The following is a 27382-nucleotide window of genomic DNA, read 5'->3' as shown; positions in this document are numbered from 1 at the left end:
CCACCGATTGTGCAAGTTCCCCCACCTAAAATGATAACGGAGGTCAGTAATTTGCACCAGAGGTACACTTCAACTGTGAGAGACAGAATGTGAAAAAAAAAAAAAAAAAAAAAATATCCATGAATCCACATGGTAGGATTTGTAAAGAATTTATTCGTAAATCATGGTGGAAAATAAGTATTTGGTCAATAACAAAAATACAACTCAATACTTTGTAACATAACCTTTGTTGGCAATAACAGAGGTCAAACGTTTACTATAGGTATTTACCAGGTTTGCACACACAGTAGCTGGTATTTTGGCCCATTCCTCCATGCAGATCTTCTCGAGAGCAGTGATGTTTTGGGGCTGTCGCCGAGCAACACGGACTTTCAACTCCCGCCACAGATTTTCTATGGGGTTGAGGTCTGAAGACTGGCTAGGCCACTCCAGGACTTTCAAATGCTTCTTACGGAGCCACCCCTTTGTTGCCCGGGCAGTGTGTTTTGGATCATTGTCATGTTAGAAGACCCAGCCTCGTTTCATCTTCAAAGTTCTCACTGATGGAAGGAGGTTTTGGCTCAAAATCTCACGATACATGGCCCCATTCATTCTGTCCTTAACACGGATCAGTCGTCCTGTCCCCTTGGCAGAAAAACAGCCCCATAGCATGATGTTTCCACCCCCATGCTTCACAGTAGGTATGGTGTTCTTGGGATGCAACTCAGTATTCTTCTTCCTCCAAACACGACGAGTTGAGTTTATACCAAAAAGTTCTACTTTGGTTTCATCTGACCACATGACATTCTCCCAATCCTCTGCTGTATCATCCATGTGCTCTCTGGCAAACTTCAGACGGGCCTGGACATGCACTGGCTTCAGCAGCGGAACACGTCTGGCACTGCGGGATTTGATTCCCTGCCATTGTAGTGTGTTACTGATGGTGGCCTTTGTTACTGTGGTCCCAGCTCTCTGCAGGTCATTCACCAGGTCCCCCCGTGTGGTTCTGGGATCTTTGCTCACCGTTCTCATGATCATTTTGACCCCACGGGATGAGATCTTGCGTGGAGCCCCAGATCGAGGGAGATTATCAGTGGTCTTGTATGTCTTCCATTTTCTGATGATTGCTCCCACAGTTGATTTTTTCACACCAAGCTGCTTGCCTATTGTAGATTCACTCTTCCCAGTCTGGTGCAGGTCTACAATACTTTTCCTGGTGTCCTTCGAAAGCTCTTTGGTCTTGGCCATGGCGGAGTTTGGAGTCTGACTGTTTGAGGCTGTGGACAGGTGTCTTTTATACAGATGATGAGTTCAAACGGTGCCATTCATACAGGTAACGAGTGGGGGACAGAAAAGCTTCTTACAGAAGACGTTACAGGTCTGTGAGAGCCAGAGATTTTCCTTGTTTGAGGTGACCAAATACTTATTTTCCACCCTGATTTACGAATAAATTCTTTACAAATCCTACCATGTGGATTCATGGATTTTTTTTTCACATTCTGTCTCTCACAGTTGAAGTGTACCTCTGGTGCAAATTACTGACCTCTGTCATCATTTTAAGTGGGGGAACTTGCACAATCGGTGGCTGACTAAATACTTTTTTGCCCCACTGTAAATATGTAAAGGCCTGGATGTAATTTTCATCTGCTAAATTCAGACAGAACTGAGGCTATCATGGTTGGCCCTAAAAATATGATGTCTAACAGGATAATCTGGATAGCAGTATCTTGGCCTCCAGTAAGACTGTGGTGAATCTTGAAGTCACTTTTGATAAGGATATGTTAATGTGCACATTAAACAGACATTAAGGACAGCCTTCTTTAATCTGTGCAGTATCTCTGAAACATCCTGTCTTAAAGTGAGACTGAAAACCTAATACATGCATTCATTACTTCTAGGCCAGAATTTTGTAAACCATTATTATTAGTTGTCCCCAAAGTTCCCTGAATAGCCTCTAGGTAATTAAAAAGGTTGCAGCTAGAATGCAAACAAGAATGAGTAAGAGGGATCATAATTTTCCCATATTAAATTTAAAATCCCTCTCCTCACACTCAGTATTAGCATCATATTGTCCTAACAGGGCACTTCAATCTCAGACTGCAGGCTTGCTTGTGTTTCTTAAAATACATAAAAGTAGACTTGGAGGCAGACCGTTTAGCTATCAGACCTCTCTCATGTGGAACCATCTCCCAGTTTAGATTTGGGGGATAAAGATAGATATCCTCTCTATTTTTAAGATTAGACTCAAAACTTTCAATTTGATAAAGATTATGGTTAAGACTAGATCGGGTAACCCTAAACCATCCCTTAGTTATACTGCTAGAGGCTTAAACTCTTTTGGGAATTCATGTGATACACTACGATACACTTATTTTCAGCTTTCACCTTCTACTCACCTCTTTTCTCTCTCTACATGTTTATATGCCACTTCAGTATGTCAGTAAATGTACTTGCTCATTGGGGATCATCTGATTGTTGGGGTTGGTTTTCTCCATTCTGAGGAGACTGCTATTGTGGTTTGGTGGTATATAAATAAACTTGAACTGAACTTAATTGAATCAAACTGAAATGAGCCACGTCAACTGCAAACAGATATATGAATATCATGCATACATCCATGCATGTTCCTTTGAAAAACCACTGGTGACAAAACATGGGGTCACACTGCACAGCTCAATGACTTTAGGGTGGCTTAGTCACAGGATGCCATCTTTACACTAAGTCAGTTTGACAAATGTCTGCCCAGTGTGGTCATAGCAAAGTGTAAATATCTAGGAGCAAAAACAGCTTGTGAAGCAGTATGCTACAGAAGTCCCTAGACTGCAGAGTACTCATGCACACAGGAAAAATGTTTGGAAATTAGAGACTGCTTCTGAAAACATGTAATGGCATGTGTACACAAGACATCAAGGCAAGACATCAGCAGCGCCAAATGTCAGCTGGGGTGGGGTAAAGTGCTATTCAATTGGAGTTTCATGTTATGGTTTCCTGGTCCTGCAGGTTAGATTAAACCTTTTCTCTTCTTTTTTAAATTGTATTGTTTAGTTACATGTTTGAAGCAAATCAATCATTTTTCTTCTTTCAGCTGCTCTCTTTAGCGGTTGTCACAGTGGATAATCTACCTCTATCTCACTGCAACTTTAGGATCTTCCTCTGTTACACCGTTTCCTCCTTCACTACATTTGTGAATCTTTTCTATTATCTTCCTCTTTCCCTCCTGTCTGGGAGCTCCATATATATCCACTATCTCTCCTCTGCACATGTCCAAACCATTTTGACCTTGCTTCTCTAAATTTGTCTATAAATTGATCTGATATACTCATTTCCAATCCTGTCCCTCCTGGTCATTTCCAGTGAAAATCTTGGCATCTTCAGTTCTGCGACATCCAGCTATGCCTCACATTCACATCTTTTTGACAGTGCTATCTTTTCCAACCTCTCTCTCTTTCATTCACATGTGTATTCTGTCTTGCTTTTACTGACTTCTATTCCTCTTCTCTCCTGAGCATTCCCCCACCTGCATCATACGGCTCTCTTCTGCCTGCTCCCTACTCTCACCACAGATCACAATGTCATATGCAAATATCATAGTCAAATTGTTTTCCACTGACTTCCCCCTTACCGGTTTGCTGCATTCATCCATCCTCTTTCTCCCTCCCTTGCTCCCTGCTCTCTCTCTCTCTCTACATTAATTAGCTCAACAGAAAAAATTCTTATAAAATTTAAATTGAATGAGTTGAATTGGCAGCTGTCTAAAGACTCAATAATTCTCTTCACAAATATAAAATTTTATTGCTGGGCTGTTGTATTATTTTTTTTATAAAGCCCACTTTATTCTATTTTATTCTTTTCTATTCTAATTGTCAAGTGTCAAATTCTATATTTAATGAATTTGTTAATTGAAATGTTATATAGCAGTTGATATAAAGACTGAAAACAAGGGAAAATTTACATACACAGGTTTCCAGTTTGCCATAATTTTGAATAAAATATACTCAGAATGCAACAGAAACATTTAGCAAATTTGCCCAAGTATGATGCTTATCTCTCCGTGTGCATAAAGTAAAGCACTGAAGTTCACATTAAATTCTGAGCTAACCACATCCCCCACCCCACTAATTCAGTGTTTATTTATTCAAGAGGGAAGTATTCTAACACAATGGATAACACTAGAAATCACAGTTAATCTATTTAAAAAATAAAGCATTATGTTAAGATCACACAGTCCAAATCTTTTTACATACATAAACAATTAAAAATATCAATGAGTGCATTTAGGCAACCAAACAACTTTCATATATCATCAATTATAACGATAGAATATATATTCACAAATCACACTGGTACTGCTTTGTGTCTTTGTAGTGGAGTATAAATATGTAAAGCAGTCATTGTAGGATCATAATAATCAGTTTAATGCTTTTAGAAATTATAGATTCTTATTTTTTAACATTTTTTTACTGCACACTTTTTATTATTTCTTTTATTGTGTATTCTTATTTTACTTCATTTGCTGATTTGTATTTTTATATTGTTATTGCTACTACTTACTCCCTCTACTCACAGATAGGCCTTTTTTTATAAAATGGTGATAAAAGCAAAATTTAAATGTGCTCTTTACTTGTGGCTATGTGTTTGAAACTGTGAAAATGCGAACAAATCAAAACAAAACATTTTCCTAAATCAAAAAGTAGATTTTACCACTAACAACCGCGATGATGTGGAATACTATTTCATACTTCAATAGTTCTTAAAACTTTTTTTCCTGTAAACAGAGTGTCGGACAAAAACACGATCCAATCAAAACGACGCAAATGGTTGACAAGCAAAATCACGGACCAATAGAATAACTGTAAACATGCTGTAGAGGGGCGGGATTAGGGTATCCTGTGTCATCAACTCACGGGGCTTTGTTGTTCTTTCGGGATGGAAAGACAGGACAAAATTTCTTTAATTCTTTGTAAACAGTCTGAGTTAAACGCCCGTAACATTTCATTTGGATCAGTATAATCAAAAGCGGTTATCGTACGGATTTGAACTGATCTCTTCTGGTGAAAAGTGGCGTGTTTGTGGGACCAACTCAGTTCAGCGGTGAGCTAGCTAACCTCTCCGGGAGGGTGTCCTGGCTGGAGCGGAAGGAATTCCAGCCACTGAAAGAAGAGCAGAAATCTCTGCTGGGATGCCCCGCTTAAGTTGGAAAAAACTGCATTTTACGATTCCACCTGGAATCGTGACGATATAAATCTTAAATATGTGCTTGCTTGAATGGTCGTAAACTACAAAAACAACTCTGTGGTTTTATAAGTGTTAAGTTAACGTGCCAGTTCTAGCTAGCCACGTAGCTAACTCTCAGTGGGAAGGCATTTAAAATGGCGGAAGGCTGGCCCATTCCTTCGGCCCTTATCTTCATGCTGCTAAGTTTGGGTGCCTGGGCCAGTGAGTCTTGTCCTGCTACTTGCTCGTGTTATAAAACAGAGGATGAGGTTCATATTCTGGACTGCAACAGAAGAAGGCTGTCGATGGCTCCAGTGGAAGTCCCAGATGGGATAACCCAAGTGTAAGTACACATCTGGATGAACATAACTGAAGTTAGCAGAGCTAGTCCTTTACTGAACCGCTGCACTGATTGGTTGCTCAATAAAAGATTGGATAGTAATATAGAGATACAACCAATTTGAATACATTTTAACCACTTAACCAACACCTTTGAGTATTTTAAGGATAGGTAAGATTATTTTTGGAAATATACTCGTTGTTTGTAACTTTTGTTTTGTCATGAAGAAAAGTGTGATATATAAACCTGCTCACAGTTTATAAGGGACATCAGATCTCGAGTAAATTTGTTTAAAATCTCAGTTATGTATGGCTATTTGACTGATGCAACTTTTTCATTTTTGTTTAAATTTGATTTCAGTACTTTGAATCACAATGAGCTGACTGTTTTTCCCTATCTTGGCGATGTCTCCTCAAACATCACAGGACTTTCTTTGTAAGTACAAAATCCTCTTCAGGGTTTGTTTTCAATTATGTTTTTTTGGTCTTTTCTATCAGCACTCAAACTAATTATTAAAATATTCATTGAATTCTTCTGCACATTTAAACAATTTGTAAAAAAATATTTGTACAGTATTTAATGTTGGCTGAATTTTTATGCTTTGTTGGATGTTAGATTAAAACATATTTATACAAAAACAGTGGAAGACACCACCAGAGTCAGTCTTTTGTTATTCCCCCCCCCCCCATTCTTTCACCATGTTAATAATATTTCAATTAGACTAAGAATGCTTTAGTAAGCATTGACATGATTAAAACTAATACCTTTTTATATTTGATATATTTCAGAGTCCACAATCGGATCACTGAGCTGTCAATGCTTCAGCTACAACCATATGTTTCCCTGGAGACACTGGACCTTACATCCAATTCCATCTCTGAGCTCAAAGTTGGATCCTTTCCATCTATGCAGCTGAAATATCTGTAAGTCAAAGTCATCTTTATTATCAGTACTAGGACAGTGTGTGAGACATGCAGTGTTAAAATATGGTTTAACTATACATTGACTTGCTTGTATGACAGTGAATAAGTTTGCAATTGGAAACATTCTGTGTAATACAACAGTAAGAAGATATTCAGAGTATTGCAGGAAACACATTAGAGCAAAGCGTCACATGCTCTTACCAGAGTACTGAAAACACCTTGTTTTGTTCAATTTGGCCTAGAAAGCATTTTATTGCAAAGCAACCATTTTTGTAAATATTTACTACACACAGTATGCGTAACTACAAAGGAAAAAATATTCCTTCTGCTAAATTTGGCAGTAATGTTTTTTCTTTCTTTTTTTTTATCTCATAGTAATTTAAGCAACAACAAGATCAGCGTCCTGGAGCCTGGCTGCTTTGAAAACATCTCCAGCTCCCTGTTGGTGCTGAGGCTGAACAGGAACAGATTGGCTGTGCTTCCATCCAAAGTCTTCAAACTTCCACAACTTCAGTTCCTGTAAGTATAATAAAATGCTGTAAAATTATCACTCAATTGGTGAATTTTAATTTATATCACAGATGCTCTTATTTTACTCAGTTTTACAGTTAGGTTTGTAAGTTATTGGACATTGAAACTTTAAAAAAAAAATACTGCTTCTGTACACAACCGTGGATTTTCAAATTAAACAATTAAGACAGAATTGAAGCTTTAACACACATCGTGCCCTATTTACAGAGGATAAAAAATAATTGGACCGTTGCCTGACAGTTCCATGGGCAGGTTTGGCCTTCTTCCTCATTATTTAATGACAAATTAAGCTGATAGAAAGATAGAATTGTTTCCAAGAGTGTAACTTGCATTTGGCTGCTTTTCCCAGAAAATCTAAATATGAAGTCCAAAGAGATATTGATGCAAGTAAGGGGGGGGAGAACCACAATAAACCAATTTGAGAAAAAGAGCCAAAATTTTATGCGTGGCCAAATCGACAATCTGGTACATTCTTTAAATGAAGGAATGAACCATTCAGCTCCAAAAGACCTAAAGGCTTGGACGACCACAAAAGTGAGTGATTACACAGTTCTTCCCTTGGTTACATAACTCTTTCACAACATCTAGCGTAGTAAAGAGCAATCTTGAGGGGATAGGTGTTTCATTGCTAATGCCTACAGTTAATAGATGCCTTTATGGATGTGAATACATCATGTCAGTCACCTGTTCTGAAACTAACAGAGCATACTTTTCAGTTACTGAACACAAAACCTAATTTAAAAAGACCCAGACACAAGTAGCAACTGAATGCAGCTGCAGCAAACATTTGGCAGAACATCTTAAAGTTCGAAACACAGCATTTGGTGGTGTTTGTGCATTTCAGATTTCAGGCAGGCTTTGTCTGCAAATTGTTTTCAACAAAGCAGTAAAAACAATCCTTATGTAAAATTATGTTAGTTTGTCCAATTATTTCTAAGCCTCTGAAAAAGCCACACTACGTATAAAAATGGCCATAAATCTCAAACAGTTAATGCAAAATATTTCTAAAACCTTTGTAATTAAAAGCCTGCAAGTCTTGAATCACATCTTGATTGTATAATTTTAAAACCACTGGATTTAAAATCGAGCAATGTGGTGTTGTACAGAGGCAAAATTACAAAAAATTGTCCAAAAACCTGTGGATCTAAATGTTCCTATTCGAGAAGCTCTGTTGTGTGAGTTTGTTTTTGTATAAAAACACTTGGTTAAAGAAAATGGATTCTTTGGGTTTGTAGTGAACTGAAGCGGAACAAGATCAAAATTGTTGACAGCCTTACATTCAAGGGGATGGACTCCTTGAAATCACTGAAGATGCAGAGGAATGGCATCACTAAGCTCATGGATGGAGCCTTTTTTGGACTGAACAACATTGAAGAATTGTGAGTGCAATCTTTTGGACTTTGGCAATATATTTAGCAAAAAATGTGCAGCACCTATGAAAAAATCTTGCTGAAAAAAATCTTCCATAAAATGTTCTCACCTATGGTTCCCCCTGCAGCTATGTTAAAGCAATAAATTGATTTAATACAGTTATTTTTGTCAATAATGTCGCCCCCCCAGGGAGCTAGAGCACAACAACCTAACAGAGGTTAACAAAGGTTGGCTGTATGGCTTGCGCATGCTGCGTATCCTGCGGGTCAGCCAGAATGCTGTTGGCATCATTGGACCAGACGCCTGGGAGTTTTGCCAAAAGCTTGAGGAACTGTGAGTCTGTTTGCTTCGTTGCTACAATCCCAATGTAGCTAAGAGTACTCGGAGCAGTTACTGTTGTCTTGCTGCACTGTGTTTGTCTGGGCTGGTTCAATGAGGTCTAGCTTCTACCTAATGCACCATATATGGTGTTTTTGTGAAAACATCTCATTTCATCCTTAAATGTGGACTAATATTACCATACAGAATATAGGGAAATTGTTTTTAGTTAATGTTTGTCATATTTGTGGTTTCTTTGCACAGAGACTTGTCTGGCAATCATCTGACTAGACTTGAGGAGACAGCTTTTAAAGGCTTAGATTTCCTGGAGAGCTTGAACCTGGGAGAAAACTCTATCAGCCATTTGGGAGAGGGAGTGTTCAGTGGCCTGTCAAGTCTGCGCACCCTGTAAGTGCAGTGCCTGAATCTGTTTGCAGTATGTGTTTATTATTTGTGCTCAGAAGTTTAATGAATCTCTGTAAACGAATTAACTCAAGTCCTGTTGGCTCTGCATTCTCATTGAAGGCTTCTTGCAAAAGTAGGTCTGCACTTGTTTCTTTCTACATTTGTAGTTTTAGTTTTTTGTTCTTGAATTCTTTCCAAGTAGTTCAGAGAAAACTGTAGAAAGTACCACTATTTCAAGTCCCCATCTTATTGTAGTGCCATGCAAATCTTTTGTTGTCAATGGTGTACATTTAGATTTAGATTAAACCACTCTGTGTGTATTTTCCATAGATGTATGTTTTTCCAGCTTTGTGTTCTTTGTCCTGAAATTTGCTTACACACAATTGTGATTCTTTTCTTCTTCTTCTTTTTATAATTAGTTAAAATGTGAAAAATATACGTGAGGTGTGTGCATCTCCACCCAGATAGTAAAAGTTTCAGGTTTACAATGTTTTTGTCAGTAGCCTCTAAACATTCATGTTGGAGAGGCTTCACTGTCAGAAGCACTTGTTGGTTGATCTAGACCACATGTTGGCAACCTTCAATATCAAAAGGGCCATTTTAGGCCCTCCCACCAAACAACGGGAGAAAAAGAGCTGCGCATGGGGCTGATGGGGTATTGAGGGGGACTAATGTAATTGGGAGAAGATAAATAAGTACATATAGTGTATGTATTAATAGGGTTGGGGTTAGCTCTAATCCTAAACTGTAGCTTTTCAAAGGGTATCTTTTGGGGTTGGACAGTGAAGTGGCTGGAGAAAAAGGTAGAAGGAAAGATTTTGGTATGAAGATGGTTAGCAGCAGGGAGATTCTCCTTGGTCTCATCTGTTGTTGTATCATGATGTTCTGGGATTGAGTCAGGCAATTTCATCTTCACCACTTTAATGTAAGGGCTGGGCAAGGTTACTGTACTGGAATTCCTGGATAGCACCACTGTTTTGACTGCCGTTAAAGTGCTTTAATGTTACCTCATGTAAAGAATGTGGCTTTATGTGACCATAACTTGCTTTACAAGTGGATTATTTGACACAGTCTAACACGGTTGTTGTTGTTGTTGTTGCTGCTGATCTCGAGCTAGGACATGTTAATGAGAGTTTTTTGGGTTTGTTTGTTTGTTTTAAAGTAAGGGCAGTATTTTAGGTTTAAAACCAAAGCTATTAAAATTCTGATTAGCAAAATATCAGCCCAATTAATCGAGTATATCTTCTTCATCCACAGTTTATCTGTGAGAAAGTTACGAACTCATTATTTGCTGCACAGAGCTCTCTTTAAGCCAGTGAACTACAATGACAAAGGGGTTGCATTTGGGATTTTGACCATCTCGGGATCTTTCATGGGAGAGGGGAACTGGTGAGTGCAGAACTTCTTTCAGAGGTAGCCAGGCATGAGGAAAGAAAAACAAAAGAGCCCATGACCCATCCTGTAAACACAAGGCCTCCCTGGACTTGCAGTGGACCCATGAACTGTCTCAGTGCTAAACAGAGCCAATTATTTCCCCTCATCACAGCGGCAGGAGCAGCAAGCTGTGACATAGTGTGGAAGTATGGTGTCTCAAATTGTTAGTCTTCTAACGAAGAGTCACTGCTGCTGGCAACCCCAGTGGTGGTAATATGTGCTCTTTGTTCTTTGCAGGAGAAGCCTTTAGATGTTCAGCCTGTGTGTACTGTGTTTAATATCTAATATGAGTCTCTTTGCTTTTCAGAGATATCCGTAATAATGAAATCTCCTGGGCCATTGAAGACTCCATTGGTGTATTTGATGGCATGAAGAAGCTAAACACACTGTGAGGGCATGATATGAATTTTAAAAATTGTATTTTTATATATAGTATGCAAGTTTGTAAAATGTTTTTGTATTTAGAGAAATAGAGCTGGTTTATGTTAAGATACTTTACAGTGCATCAAACAAATGGCTGCACAAATTTTCAGAAAGGTTAAATTATATTGTAATGTTTAATATACTACAGATCTGTTTTTAACACATTTGATTTATTTAGTTCTCCAATTTATTTCAATTTGCAGTGTAAGTTGGGTCAGATGTTATAACAGCCTTCACAAAAGCTGCTGGAGCAGTGACTCGTATTTGTAATAAAGGATGGCCTAGGAGCAGGCTAGTTTGAACTGTTCACTTGGCCTCATGTGAAATATCTTTATTTTTCCAGAATCCTACAACAGAACAAAATCAAATCCATCACAAAGAAAGCGTTTGAAGGCCTGGAGGAGCTCGAGCACTTGTGAGTAAAGCCCTTGTCTAATACTTTTTAGCCATGCAGTCATTTTGATGTCTGTTGTTAAATGTTTAAACATAGCAGAAAGGTTTATTGTCCTGTTGTTGCTTTACACTTCTGACAAAAATGGCAATTTGATCAAACTGGTGTGTTTAATCCATATTTGTGTCCCATCTTTAGGGACCTCAGCAAGAATGGTATCATGTCGATACACCCAGAGGCGATGTCTCATATGAAGCTGAAAGTGTTGTAAGTAAAACAAAACCAAACACAGAAATATCCTACAGCTCTCATGCACATGTATTAGCTGGTATTTTCCTGTGTTAATGTTTGTTAGACTGATTTATTGTTACTGACCTCATTAAAAAGGAATTACAATGATTAAGAAACACTGCAGGGGCAGTGATTTACATTTTAAATTGGCATCACTGAAGATTTTAAACAGGGAGTCATTGTTGATCCACCATAGCAATTTTAATTTTGTTGCCCCATTTAAAATCTTTATTTATTTATTTGGTTGGTGAAATTTAAGGCTAAATATAATTACTGGGTTTATATCTCCAAAAGTTGATTCTGTTCATCTGGATGTAGCGTTTTGTGGGAGAAACGTTTCGTCACTCATCCAAGTGACTTCTTCAGTCTCAGCTGACTGCAGCGTGTTTTGGGGTTTAAAAGTCACAGAGACCCGGTGTTTAGAAAAAATGCGTCTCAACTGCTCCGATACTCCTGACACATATGGGATCACTACAGGTTTTCGTCAGGCCAGGACTCTTCAGTCTATTTACACCTACAGGCCAGTGGACACTCTTTCAATGATGAGGATGTACACGTCCTGGACAGGGAGGAACGCTGGTTTGAGCGCGGAGTCAAGGAGGCCATTTATGTGAAAAGGGAAAGACCATCTCTGAATCGAGGAGGGGGCCTAAGGGTACATCTTTCGCCATCTTACAATGCTGTGATTGCAGCCATTCCCCAACTTTCTGTGAATGGTACTCATGGCCATTGATCAGTGGTCTTTGATCAGTGGGTTTTGGTCAGTGGTTATTGATCAATGGTCATGAGAATTTGCATAATTACGATTAAGGAACTGACCTCCCAGCCCAGCCCTTCAGTGGGCTGGTTTCAGTCATTATGCAAATGTACTGTTTATAAGATTGGGGAAACCTGCAGTCAGCTGAGACTGAAGAAGTCACTTGGATGAGTGACGAAACGTTTCTCCCACAAATTGCTACGTCCAGACGAACAGAATCAACTTTTTGGAGATTTACTTTCCTGGGTGATTGAGAATGCATCAAGATACTGGGTTTATACATTCTGTCACTGAAACTACACATTTTTAAAGTTTTTTTTTTTATTCGCAGTTGGCCAAGCAAAGACTTCTGATTTAGTTTTTGAGTTGCAGCAGCCTTTACTTAGTTGAGACAGCTGTCTCCTGTGTGCGAGGAAAGGCAGCGGAAATGCAAAGTCTCTCACTGTTTTGAGCTTTTGATCAACCCATCTTAGGAGTGTCTCTCAAGCAGTGGCTGGCTAAATGCCCCAGCTGCTGTCAAACTGACAGTACTCATATCCTCTTGTTAGTAATTAGTCTGCTACCTTAATAGAATTTAACAGTATCTGCTTTGCAAGCGGATAAAGTGGCTTGGTTTGATAACTTGACTAGAAGAAGATGGCAGCATTCCTCTAATTAAAATGTATTTTTGTACAAAAAAAATAGAGCGCAGTTCTGGAGGCTTTTTATAGCCTTGAATCCAATTTCATGCCACAATTTAGATCCTTTTGCCATGGTCCAGCTGACAGGTTGACTAAAAGGCTTTATAAACAGATTTAGATGTTCACCAATAACAATTCCCTGTGTGTTTCACAGGAATATAGCTTTATTTGGAAGCTATATAAGCTTTATTTAGATATCTGTAAATGGCTCACTTTAAATTTAAGATTAAATTTTCTTTTCAAGTTAGTATGTGGAGGTTTCTTTTCTAAAAGAATAAATTATATTAACTCTCTGAAGAGTGAGTTCAGATGAATCCCTGAAATCCCAGATTCAATTTCCCTTTATTTCCAGTGGTTCAATCTCATACTTCATTAGTAGAATCATTCCGTCTTATATTACTATGAGTCATCTCATGCTTCCCAATTTATTCCTCTATTCTCAGTGTCCTGAACACAAGCAACCTGCTGTGTGACTGTCACATGCAGTGGCTGGGTCCTTGGTTGACAGACAGCCAGTTCCAGCAGTCTGTCACTGCTATCTGTGGCCATCCTGTGAATCTGCTCGGTCGCAATGTCCTGTCCATCAGCCCGGAAGAGTTTGTTTGTGGTCAGTCTTTTTTTCTTGTGTTAATTATTCCCAGCCTGCCATTATAGATTCTGTTGAATAAGCACAAAACATATAAAACAATGTTTATTGGTATATGGAAGAAAAGACTAAAATGAATATTTATTTTGGATGTTTTGAGAGTGTCCAGCGGATTATTTCAGTTAAAAACATCCAAAATACGTGAAAAGTTGTTTTGTTTTTTAACTTGTCATTTTTTGAAAAGCTGTATTTGTATCTGTATACTGTGTTGCATTCTGGTGGAGCTTAAAATCTTATATATATATTTCAGTTAGAAAAATGTTTCTTTTATTTCTTTTGTTTTTATTTTCCCAAACACATGTGCCTACACAGATGATTTCCCCAAGCCTCAGATCACAACTCACCCAGAGACGTCTGTTGCACTGCGGGGAAACAATGTGACTCTGAGCTGCATTGCGTCCAGCAGCAGTGATTCACCAATGACCACAGCCTGGCGGAAGGATGGGGAGGTGCTGTATGATGCAGAAGTGGAAAATTATGCCCGGTACCAAGAGGGAGAGCTGATCTATACCACTGTGCTTCACCTCCTCAATGTGAACTTCACCGATGAGGGGCGTTACCAGTGTGTGGTCTCCAATCACTTTGGTTCCAATTACTCCAACAGGGCCAAGCTTACTGTCAATGGTGAGGATGTGTTATCTCTTTAAATGAATGTGATCAGTGATTGCCAGTTCTTTTTTTTTTTTGTTTGTTTGTTTTTTGGGAGGTTTTTGCGCATCTTGTTCACTTACCCTGTTTAGGCTTTGGGTTGCTGGTTTTGCCAATTCACTGCAATATGTCTGCATGAAGTTGATACTTGTATATAGTTTATTTGTTAAGTAGTATTGCTACCCATTTGACAGTACAGTAACTGGGGGAAAAATTAAATAAGAGAGAGGTACCCTAAGGTTTTATCTCGTTTTCATACATATATGGTATATATCAGTATTTGTTTCTGTCTGTACTATTGTATTCCACCCTTGACTTTCTGTTTTCTGTCTTTCAGAGATGCCTTCCTTTCTTAAGACCCCCATGGATCTGACAATCCGGACCGGGACTACGGCCAGGCTGGAGTGTGCTGCTGAAGGCCATCCATCACCACAGATTGCTTGGCAGAAAGATGGAGGCACTGACTTCCCTGCTGCCCGAGAGCGCAGGATGCATGTGATGCCTGACGATGACGTCTTTTTCATTGCTAAAGTGAAAACAGAAGACATGGGAGTGTATAGCTGTACCGCTCAGAATGCTGCTGGCAGCCTGTCGGCAAATGCTACTCTGACTGTTCTGGGTGAGTCAGCCATCTGATTAACTGAGGTTTATTTTTTTTTTTATCTACTGGGGTCATTTCAGATAACTCACTACTCCAATTGGCTGCTCATTTATGTCTGTTACTCATTACAAGCTCTTGTTTATGTGTTGCCGCCTTGCCAGTTTTAACTAATGATGACGTAAAAGCAAAAATTCCACATGGCCTTGTTATAACATGGCCATGTGGAATATTTAAAGGGGACTGCCTGGTGTAACAGCCGTCTGGAAATCAAATATAGTATTATATTTCTTAATTAATGTACTTGCAAAATGTGACTTGAGCTACTTGCAGGAGTATATAATGACTGACTGTCCAATTGGCGGAGTTTGTGATCAATCATTAAATATTAGCGCTGGAGAAAAATTGTTTAAAAAATAGCACACATCCATCTAAACTGGCCACGGATGACTTAAATCAAAAATGAGTTCATCCTCTCTTCTTTTTTTTTTTTCCCTTTTCCTCTGCAGAAACCCCATCCTTCATGCGACCACTGGAAGACAGAACAGTGGCCCGGGGTGAAACTGCTGTGCTTCAGTGTATAGCTGGAGGCAGCCCTGCTCCTCGTCTCAACTGGACCAAAGATGATGGGCCTTTGGTCCTAACAGAGCGCCACTTCTTTGCTGCAGCCAATCAACTTCTTATCATTGTTGATGCTGGTCCAGCTGATGCTGGGAAATACACCTGCATCATGTCTAATACTTTGGGTACAGAGCGTGGCCACATATACCTGAGCGTCTCGCCATCACCAAATTGCGATACAGGCACAGTGTATGACCAGGATGCCTGGACCACTGTGGGCATCGTGGTGATTGTGGTGGTGTGCTGTGTGGTTGGTACTTCGTTGGTCTGGGTCATTGTAATCTATCACATGCGTAGGAAAAGTGAGGACTACAGTATTACCAACACAGGTAAGTAGTTTGGACACACAGCCATCTGTCCTGTAACATAAATGTGCCTTATTTAAAGCTTTATCCAGAAAAGATGGCTGTTTGTAAACTGAAATGTTTCCGTGGACACTTTGTTTTGAAGTCATGACATAGAACTGAAAATATGTTTCCGTTACAGATGAGATGAATTTGCCAGCAGATATTCCCAGCTACCTATCCTCTCAGGGTACTTTGTCTGAGCCTCAGGAGGGTTACAGTAATTCTGAGGCTGGGAGCCACCAGCAGCTCATGCCTCCCCTCTCTAATGGATATGTCCATAAGGGCACGGATGGTGGGTTATCTGCCCTTTGAGTTTGAAACAGAAAACAATAGTTCCCTTCTGCATCTACAAACCAAACTGGATATTTCAGTAGTATCCTGTCAGTATTTATGAAGGATTTTTCTTGTGCTTTAATGTAAACTTTAAGTGACATGAACCATTTCTTTTAATGTTAGTGGTCTGTTGAAAATTAGTCAGCATTTTTTTTTTAAAGTCTAGTTTAAAGTCTGAGGGTATGTCAACATTGTGATCACAAGACTGCACAGTCTTGTAAACAAGTTGGTGCTGAAATGACAAAAACAGAAACTTCACATTTTATAATGTACCTTTTAAGGGTTCGGTTGTTCGGGAAATTCCAGTGTCTCTTAGGTTCCTATTCCTTCATTTATGTTTTGGATGAGATCCCTGCTGAAATAAAACTGTAACTAATTATCATGTTGCTCCCAGGTGTGTGTTATGGAGACACAGGCAGTGAGGTGGAAACTGAAGGGAACAGCATGCTGCACTGCAGGGTTGGCTCGCTGTTTACTGGCCGTAGCAGTTTCCACCCCGGGGAGCCTCGTGAGGGACTAGCTGGAGTCCCCCCAGGTGAGTGTCATTAACACAAGTGTTTGGGCTTGCTGCCTCACCAGCAACGGTCTTGGCTATAGGTATTTTATTTCTGCACTGACTCTTAAAGCAATTAATTGATTTAACAAATTGTGTTCTGTAGTTATTGTTTTAATGCCATCAACAGCTAAGCCAACCAACCAAAATATTGAAATACAGCTAAACTTAAATATACATAATCTTTAAATGTGTACTGGTTTGTATGCAGACTGTTTTAAAATGTAAAATTCTGTTCCAGGTCTTGTCTATAAAAAACAAAAAGAACTTCAGAGTTCTTTTCAAACTGTGGAACCATATAATCCACCTTTCTTAATAGTTTCTCATAAAATGTATGGTCATAGTAGTTTTGAGTAGAATCTTAAGTACACAGATTATTGTATGGTGTGACACCAGTCATGTGCTTTTGTAATATTTGTTCTTTGTTGCCAGGCGGTGCAGGTCCTCTAGTCATTTGCTCTGACTGCTATGACAATGCCAACATCTACTCTCGCACGCGGGAATACTGTCCCTATGCTTATCTGGGGGAGGATGATCCACTGGACAAGACTGTGCCAGGTCTGAAGGAAAACCTCAGTGAGCATGCCCAGCATGAGGACGCAGCTCTGAATAGCCTCACTAGCAATCAGGACTCTTCTGTCTTTTTCACCTCGCATGATAAAAGACTAAGCAGCCACACTCCTCCTGAGCACTATGGTAAGAGTTGTAAACAAAAATTTCAGTTCTACTTTTTAAATCAATATGTTTACATCCTAAGTTTATTGCAAACTACCAAGCCCTTCCCACTGAGGCAATATTTTGAAACTTTCCACTCCGACATCTAATACCTTCTTCAGTGTTAACAACATATTATTTGTAGGCTCAAGGTTGAATTTTGCAGACATCTTTTTACACATAATGAACATTTCGGACATCAGTTCACATGTTCAATAAATTTGAGATTTTCCAGTGAACAGGTAAAAAAAATACTGGAGCACACCTGAGTTGAGTTTGCAAATGTGGCATCTCATCATTAAAAATGCATGATTCTGAAAGTTATAAGCTAAAACTGATTGTGGAAAAAGTTACTTTGTGAAAGCATAACAACATCTAACTACACATTTAGTGTTTTGGTTTAATAATATGAATATAATATTTGAAAATAAAAAGCCTTGGGTGCTAACAATGAAGGTCGAGGTCAAATGCTTAGCCAACCAAGGTACCAAGGCCCAGTATTTTGTTTTGAAGTTTGAAGACGATTCATAAAAATTGGGCAATATAAAGTTTTTACTGATTTTTCACATTTGTTGTAACCTTGACGTTGAAATCTTGATAATGTTATTGGTATTTAAAATCACACAAAACCTGAAATTATATTTTGAAAACCCTGGATGCTAGATTTCTAAAAAAAACAAACAAAAAAAACAGAAGCGATTAAATACTTCCTTCGGGGGAGAATGATTTTAAATTCTTCTTGAACTTAACAGTTCTTTAAGGTATTGTTGTAAACAGCTATTTTTGTTAAATGTCTTCGCAGATTCACTTAGCAGGTCTTTCTGGAGAGAAGCAGAAAATCTATCTTCGAAGCCACCGCCTGGAGCATCCCAGATCCCAGTGACTGTACATAGGACGCCTCCTCTGACCTCTGCAACTGATGGAGCAGTAGAACAGAGTGAAGCAGAAGTGGGCTATTCACCCAGTCAATGCAGCCAAGACCACAGAAGTGCCTCTAATAGGACTAACCCTCAGGAGCATCCAGCTCCCACATAGGTTTTTTCATTCTGGCCACATTCTGCCTCTGACACTTTGTTGCTGCAACCCCCCCCATCTCACATTCACCCTTCACCCACTACCTCCAAAGAGACTCCTCATATTCTGCCAAAGATGCTCTCTTGTATGTTTACATTCCCCTTTAATCAAGAGGACATACTAGTGTGCTCCAGTGTGGAAAGACTTGCCACATCAGACCGGATATGTGGACAGGTGATTAAAGTGACCTCCTTTCTGACATCTCCACCTCTGCAGGACCTCTTTCCTCCCAGAGCCTCCACTCTCCTTTGTTCTCACCCAAGAGAAAACTATGAATGTATGCTTTAAAGAGCCATGTCAGATGCTGCCATGAGAGAACAGAGACACGGTCGAGTCCTCACAAGCTCTCGTCTGGCCCTGGTACTGTGAGACTAAAATATGTTGTGCCAGTTGATGTCATGCTGGCAGTTTTGTCTCATTATTCCTGGTACAGACACCTGTTGGAACAGCCTAGATGACTTGAGAAGAAGTCGCTAGAATACTGCCTCTCAAGCGGGAAAAATGGGGGTTAAAGAGGGGACAGTGGTAGTTCCCTGACCAGCAGTTTTTGATGGATAATATTGGAAAGACCCTTGAAGGCATACCTACATTCCCACAGCCATCCTGACTGACTCAAAACTATGCTATGGTATCCATTTATGCAAATCCCAGAGACATGACATCAAAATATGGTGTATATTATGAATATATATGGATATATCATATATTATCAAAACTTAGTTTTTTTTCTTTATGTCAAACGCAGTTGATAATTCCATATTTTATGTCTTCGTAATGATGAGCAGTTTGAGGACAAAGGGTACAGTTGTTGTTTTGGTTTGTTTGTTTTTATTTTGTTTTTTTGCACATGAGACAATCACAGTTTTGCTGTCGACCACTTTTAGTTATTGTCTAATAGATGGCCTTTTAAACAAACATTCTCAGTAGCCTTGATCATGTGACATGATATTTTTTATGCTTTTTTTTGTTTGTTTAAGTACAGTATGCACTGATTTGTTTTCCCTTTTCTCCTATGTTAACAGGCACTTAATTTAATGGTGGCAAAATTAATTATGCAGTGTGCATGACTTTTTTTTTTTTTTTTTTTTTAACAAGTCGATTTATCATCATAGTTTATTCTCTCAAAGCTGTTGTTCCTTCTATGAATATTATGTAACCCTAGGTTTCCACTTAGGACTGTGAACATGAGAATGTAATGTATTATTTTATACATGTATGTATGTGTACATAATACTAGTTATTAAATTCAATGTTCTAATAATCCATTTGCTGAGAGGTTTGAGGGATGAGCTGCAGTAGCTTTGAAAACATTAAGCTTATTTGTTTTAGGTTTCTGTTGTCCCACAGCTATCCTCAAAATCTTATGTTCCTTCAGGTAGCAAGATAACATTTTTCTTGATAATGGGGTGTTATTTTCTTAGAATTGAAAGACGGCACTCCCAACAGCTGCCTGGCCTCAGCAAGCTGTGCTCTTTCCAAATAAGAGCTATTGTTATTCTTTAGGTTTGCAAGAAAAAATGCCCCCGTTAAAAGAATGTCCTGTCCCATCAGTTTTGATCTAATGAGTTGTTCTTAAAGTCTTCTAGATTATTGCACTTTGAAGTTGTTCATCTATAATTGTTTCTGAGTGGTATTTACTCGGTATTATTAGAAAATTACACTTAGCTGCCAGTGTATTAGATAAACCTAGCAAAAATGAACGCATTCAAATAGTGTTATTTTGCTATTTGCGTACCATTTTAATGAATTTAAAGTGTTTTTATTTAAACGTTATTAGCAACTGATTCAACTGTGCAGTCATTTTGTTGGGTGTAGTTAAATGTGTTTGTGCTCTATACCAATGTGAATAGAAACATTGCTTGTATACAGTCAAATTGACTTTTCCATAATGATTATACAGTTGAGTAAATGCCTTACCAAAGTTTCTTTTTTAAACTGAACAAGTCTAATGAATAAGGATTGTCCTAACTGCATGAGTTTTTAGTTAGGTGCTCTAAATAAACTGGCAGCTGAGTGTATGTCATGGTCATATTTTTCTAGACTTTTTTTTTTTTTTGCATATAGTTGACCAACACACGTTCAAGAAATGGAGTATTCAAAGGTACTGAGTCGAGGCACAGAAAAAAATCACAAAGTAAAAAGTTCATCTACCGTGCGCATTGTAATGTAGCTTGATGCTGTGTCTTCCATGTAATGTCAGAATATCTCATTTATGTGTCATCAGTAACTTCTCAAAAATGCATTGATTAATATTTTCCAAGAACTTCACCTCCTTGCTGGTACGTGCAGACATGAATTGTATTTTGTTTCCACTTTCTTCTACCCGCACATTCCTATAAATTCCTTTGAATAACATCAACTGTTATTGGCATCAACTTTCCCGGCCCCTCTGTATTTTTTCTATTTTTTCCACATTTCTTTTTTCGGTGGTGGCACATTTGTGTGTCGATGTTCCCAGACCGTTGGTCAAAGTCAATTTCATGCCCCTCTTAAGCGATACAAAAATTTAAATGAAAACTCACTGCGATAAGTTATCCTAATGAAGCTACATATCTGGGAGGCCGAAATCAATTCAGTGTTCAATATTTTTCACCAACGCAGCCTAAAATAATGTGCATTTGTTTTGTTTTCTGAAATGCCCTTTATGACTTTATACCAAAGTTTAGCAGTAACTGCTCTGGCAATATCCAATGCTGCTTTTTGTTTTTTACCTTGTTTCCTGTACATTCTGTAAAGCATGTCTAAAAAGCCTTTTTGTTACATAGCCATTATTCAAACATTAAACGTGAATTCTGATCATGTCTTTTGAATCTTTGTCTCCCTCTATACTTAAAGTGGATTTTCTTTCTTAAGCTGTTGTTAAACATTTTCCAAAAACCTTCGGATGCTCTCTGAAATGTAAATAAAAGCAACACGCTGATTTGTGCATCCCTTAAACAGCATCTTCAATTTAATGCAACATCTCAAATGTAGTGTTGATTTTGGAGAAATTCTTTCATATGTTAGCAGATTGGACAAATTGGTCCATAACTTACTGACAATTTTTGATGTGAAACAAAAGAACCCTGGGATTTTGCCTTGTACATAAATAATAATGAAGACGGAAAGAGTCAGGATCAGTCTGTACAAAAAAATCGTACATCCATACTGAATGGCTGTGACTTTAGAACACTAAAGTGGGACTGCATTAAATCACACTTTTAATAACAACGACCACTACACAGGCTCAGGAACAAATTCAAATGGAACATCACATGATGACAAAATTTCATTTAAATGACTTTGTACATGGCATGGCTGTTAATGCCAGGCAGACTGGTCTGAGTATTTTAGAAACTACAGATCCACTGGGATTTTCCTGCACAAACATTGCTAGGCAGTTCTTAAGACAAAAAGAGTCTAACGTGGTACTAGCAAGGTGTGTGTCAGTGAGCATGAATACCCAAAAGTTATTTACAGAGACCCAGATTAAAGTGCTACCTTTATGGAAGTCTAATCAACTACATTTTCTTAACTGCCATGGTGATGCTACCACGGCCGAATTAGAATAACCAATTAAAAGTAAATGCAGAAACATTTTGACCAAGGTAAAACAAACAAGCAAGCAGAGAACGCAAAATCAACACAGAAATGCACTACCCAAATCCCTCCCAGGTCACTTTCTCCTGGAGTATGATACTGTGGATGAACGATAACAGTGATAATGTTAGCTGCTACTCCTTCATGCCATCTTGTACGACAAGGCAGCTGATTTTATTCAATTTTTTGTTCACATTTCAAAAGCCATCTGTGTGGATATGTGAGTGCAATAGTGCACATGGCATAGGCAACTTTCACATTTGTGAAGGCACCACTAATGCTAGACTGTAAGGATTTCTTTTTATTGTTCATATATTCATACTTGAATTGCACCATAGGTTGCCCTCCATATGATCCAATCCTTTTCAGGAAAGATTGCTTATTTTAGCAAGATAATATCAAAGCACTTTCAGCACCTTTACAGTGGCACAGCTCAGGTTTTAAATTGATGGACTATGAAAGGAAAAATAAAACAAAGAACCGTTAAGTAGCTGGAATCCTATATAAATTAATAATAAAGGGAAAATGATTCAAAATGTAACTGCCATGGCAACTAATAATACTAATAAACTAATCAAATAATACTATAAATAAAAAATAAATAAAATAAAAAATAAATAACTTCAACTTCATTTTATTTACATTGTCTGTGAGAGGAGATGATTATTTTTTATCTACATTTAATATAGTGTTCAGGCCTCTTTTGGAAATGGTTTATGTGAATTCATAATGATATGTGACATTGATTGTGATTTTTCTTTTTTTAAATCTGACCCCATCAATTTAATTTTAAATGAAAACCACTTCAAGTAGTAGTTTCTACTGGTTGTTATGGTATTTTTCCTTACTCTGACGGTAGGCAACTTGGAAGAAAAATCAAATTATGTGCTAGAAGGATTTAATTTTGGTTACAAATAACTACAGCACAGCTGTCTTAGAAACGACATGATTTCTGGGCACACCATGGAACGATTTAGAAGGCCACGACATCTATAATCTGGATTTAGTCATGTCAAGCCAACACAAAGCCAGCTAATATGGGATTTTAAAAATGTTAGTTTGTCATAAGGCCTGACTTCAAGAAAAAGGGCTCTTTTTTTGTCCCCACCCACATATATCTAGCAAAATCCCAGGAAACAGTGGAATTGAAATGGACAGTTTTTTAGCCCTTTAAAGTGTAGAGGTTGTTTGGATTTCTGCTGCGCTCCCTGGTCCTGATCAAAGATGCTGTTAATCATCTCCTAGTAGCCGGTGAATTACTCAACACAATGTCCAGGGTGGCAACTGTGTATTTAAACACAGACTTGATGGATCATATCCAGAGAACAGAAACAACTGCAGATTCATAAGTGCTACTGATGGTACAATATGTTCCCATCTTCCAGTCATCCAGTTAATGAACTCTACTGACATCCTTACATGGCAGTAACATTTCACTGTCCTACTAGTCAACTTGACACATCCATGGGAATGGATGTCTGTATGTGTGTGTGCCTGTATGTCTGTGTCTATATGTCAGGTTGGGTATCAGACGCCACCTCTCTGGGGACATCTCAGGCCCTCCAAGGTATGGAGGCCTATCTCCCCCCACCACTTCCCTTGCCAGTGACAGACGCCCTCAGACATCGGTGCGTTGGTGGTTCTTTGTGTACGGGGGTGGGCGTCCAGGTACACACCCGCTCATTCCTTGGTGGCTGCTTATCGGGCCCTGGAGCCTGGGGCTCGCTCGGGCCACTTCGGGGGTGGGGTGCCCTCAGCCTCTGGGCCTGGGGCTCGGTCACTCTGGCACAGCTGGCTGCCGGCGGAGCTCATGTGCACGTCACTGCAACCCCCCCTGGCTTCTGCTCCGCGGCTGCTGAGTGACCCCTCATCTGGGGCTCTCCTCAGCTCTTTCTGGGATAGTGACACGGCTGCCCCTCTGTTGGTCTTCCTTGGTCTCTTGTGCTCTGGGGGCCTCTGGATGTCTGGAGTTTTGATCTCCTCCATACCTGCTTCATGCCCTGGTGGACGGGGCTGTGGCTCCCCACACCCTCTAGCAGATCATTACATGAAGGAACCTTTTAATACAAGCGCGCTCATGCTGTACACACGGGTGCTCACACACACAAACTACACCCTTTTTGGCTCCTACCTCAAAGCACACTGTGCGCTGTCGATATTACGTGCTGCACAATAATGTTTAATATTTACTATTTACTGTTATATTCCCATAGATCATCGTGATGTTGTTTATTATGTTGCTCTTTTTTTCTTCTGCTTGTTTTCTCTTTTTTCTTTCTCAACAGGTGATCCAGGTGATTGATATATGTATTTTTTGTCTGCTTATTTTGTTGGTTTTTGTTTTTTGCCCTTTATCCCCATCCCTCTTCCCCGCTGTTTTTCTTTCCCTCTTTCTTTCTCCCCTTTCTTTTACCCAGTCAAATCTGTCCCGTATTTAGCAAGTGAAAATAAAATAAAATAAACAATAAAAGGTGAATCAAATAGACCATTACGGCAAGGCTGGGATGGTCCATTTGGTAAAGTAAATCCGTTGGGCATCTTTCTTCGCCTTTAGACAATAATTCTGATGGCAAAAGAGCCAAACGGGACAGGCAAAAAAACAAAAAACAAAAAACAAAAAACTTGACACATCCAAACTGTCAAAATTTGTCACACTGTATTGAAGATGCTTTTAAGAGGTTTTCAATATGCCATGAAACAACAGCTACTCATCCCCAGAAATAATGAAACATATGCAAGCTTTAATGTACTTTTACAGCTACACTAAACCACGTCTGCAACATCCTGCACTGTATTATCAACATACAGTCTATTTAAATCCAACATTTAAAGACAGAGGAGGTGTTATACTCTCTCATAGTGTATATCAACACACTTACTTTTATGTAAACGTATGATGCAAAACCCATGTTCTGAAGATGAAATCTGCGGGGCTGGATGTAGGTGGGAGTGCAGTTTTCTCTTGACTAAAAGGTCAGGTTTACAGCAGCAGAGCTATTTATATGATAATAATCTAAATGTCTTAAAGGATTTTTTTATACCACAGGATGTGCTGTAATACTGTTTTTGTTGCCTCTACAAGTAAATGAAAACAGTCATTTCATGTTTTACTGATTTTTGTCAGTTCTTTGTCTACTTTGTCTACTCTCTCCTGTAGTTTGTGTTTTGTGAAAAATGCACCTAAAGGTGCTGGTGCAGAACTGTTTACATCAGTAAGTGGCGTAGTGTAGACATTCATTTTGGAGACCAAAAATTACCCCCCCAAGCATAACTCATTCATTACGAACGCAGGGTCACAATTAGATGTAATTTATTTTGCATGCTTAATATTAGGATTACATGCTTGTGCATTTTAATTAGTCCGATATGACACACCTATTCCACCGAATACAACAGCACGAGTCTCATTTTATATAGAAAATAAGCCGAACTTGTTCGTTTTTTCAGGATCTAAGATGACATCAGGTTACTCTAATCGTTGTTGCTCTGGTACAGTAGCCTATGTTGTTCAGTTCTCATTTCTTCTTTTTTTAAATTTCTATTTTATGTTGTACCGCATCACACCAGAGGATGGAGCCAGCTGGAGAGTCTAGAAAACACTGCTGCTGCTGAGCGTAAAAGGGGAGTTTCGGAGCTTGGCAACATCTCTCTTGACGGTGCCAGGTGTGTTCAAACCTGTAGCAGACAAACGCTCGCAGATGTCTTTCAGCTCAGTCATCATGGGCTGGATCTCAAAAGCGTAAACCGCCAACCGGTAAGCGCTGCCGCCCGTCTATTTTCAGCCTACCCACAGGTATGAGGGATTTCTCATTGACGCACTAAATTTCAGCGTCTGACACTCCACGATCTATCGCCGAGTAAGTAAAAATATACTCTGTTTATATTTTTATTACTACTTCACGTTTTGAGGCTCCTCTACAAGACGAAGGAAAGCGCGGATATGGTTCCAGAGAAGCAATGGAAAGCATGAAACCTTGATTGTCTTCTGGTTAACCATATCGCTGCAGTCAACTCTCCTGTTTTACGCACAAAAAGCGCTCGGAATTATTGAAACCAAGGCAACTGTGCGCACACCGGAGCATAAGCCCGTGGGATGACAGAGCTCAGCGGCAAATTCACGGGTGAAGATAAGCCTCATAAATGTCAAGAAGATGAAATTCCCTGCAGGTCGCGAGAATAACTCACGAGGGTTTATTAGGCCGCATCACTTCGCGCTCATTTAACAACAACAAGCCGAGGCGACTCCTACCAGTTAGATTGTTAGTTATTTGAAAAGGGCACAACCATGTCTAGAACACTGAAGAAGAAGAAACACTGGTCCACTAAAGTGGTGGAGTGCGCCGTGTCATGGGGGAACCTGGGAGACTTTGGCTCCGTGGTGGAGGTCCTCGGAGGAGCAGAGCTTGGACAGTTCCCCTACCTGGGCCAGATGAAACTGGACGTGCTGGTGTGTCACGTAGGGAAGCTTCCCTACTACGGGGACGTTCTGCTGGAGGTGAACGGGACGCCTGTCAGTGGACTTACAAACCGGGACACACTGGCTGTCATTCGTCACTTTCGGGAACCGATTCGCTTAAAGACCGTCAAACCAGGTGCGTCCACTACTTTCAAACCTCATCGCTACTGCTGGTGTGCAACTCGAGTTTCTGTTTTTGTAAGATGAGCGTTTTGATAGGTGACACACACTAACCCTAACTACCCACATGCGTATGTACACCAAGTAATGCAGGACTCATTATTGATGATCATCACAACTACACAAACATTGATATAACTAGTTTTTAAATTCTTTTGGTACTTACAATCTAAACATTTATTAACCACCTCAAAATAAATCAGAAAGGTAAAGAAAAAATATTAGTCTATCCCTGTCTACCCACAGCTAAATAATTCTGCACTTCTTAAAGGACAGCCCAGACTTATACTATAAATCTCCTACTGTCTCGGAGCATCTAAGTGGCCAATTCGACCACCACTTTCTCGGGGAGAGCAAATAGTGATAATGGTAATAATGGAATGTAGCCCAGTAGCTTCTAAGCTAAGTGCACTTACAACAATAGAAAGAAGGCCTAATTACTGCCACCCATTATTCAGGCTTATTTGCTGCCCGTTGGACAGAAGTTGGTGTGGATAACAGCTCTGTGTTTTATCCCACTGTCCCATCATTCCCCATCCAGCTTTCTAAGGATGATTGCTTCAACATCCCAACTCT

The 27382-nt window shown here is 39.3% G+C and overlaps 2 protein-coding genes across 3 annotated transcripts in view; both read left to right on the top strand.

Annotated features, from left to right (window-relative positions):
* The first annotated feature begins 4848 nt into the window (after positions 1–4848).
* Positions 4849–18804, top strand: lrig2 (leucine-rich repeats and immunoglobulin-like domains 2). Its single transcript, XM_084929244.1, has 18 exons — positions 4849–5536; positions 5894–5968; positions 6322–6456; positions 6832–6975; positions 8223–8366; positions 8548–8691; positions 8941–9084; positions 10823–10903; positions 11282–11353; positions 11528–11596; positions 13501–13664; positions 14016–14327; positions 14689–14970; positions 15459–15899; positions 16057–16209; positions 16645–16785; positions 17236–17499; positions 18320–18804. The coding sequence occupies exons 1-18, from the start codon at positions 5349–5351 to the stop codon at positions 18550–18552; spliced, it is 3186 nt and encodes a 1061-aa protein (XP_084785370.1). The 5' UTR covers positions 4849–5348; the 3' UTR covers positions 18553–18804.
* A 6936-nt stretch (positions 18805–25740) lies between these two features.
* The window catches only part of magi3b (membrane associated guanylate kinase, WW and PDZ domain containing 3b), a 128326-nt gene continuing 126684 nt past the window's right edge, over positions 25741–27382 (top strand). The window contains exon 1 of one of the 2 annotated variants that reach the window (XM_084929243.1): positions 25741–26762. In XM_084929243.1, the coding sequence (XP_084785369.1) occupies positions 26456–26762 (307 nt within the window). In that variant the 5' untranslated portion in view covers positions 25741–26455. The remainder of the gene's footprint in view (positions 26763–27382) is intronic. The other variant, XM_084929242.1, reaches the window with a different exon arrangement.

Source organism: Perissodus microlepis, chromosome 5 (assembly GCF_051167445.1).
Source record: "Perissodus microlepis isolate ML-2025 ecotype Zambia chromosome 5, ASM5116744v1, whole genome shotgun sequence".
NCBI lineage: Eukaryota > Metazoa > Chordata > Actinopteri > Cichliformes > Cichlidae > Perissodus > Perissodus microlepis.
The sequence above is the reverse complement of the archived record's forward strand: the minus strand, read 5'-3'. Positions and strand labels throughout refer to the sequence as shown.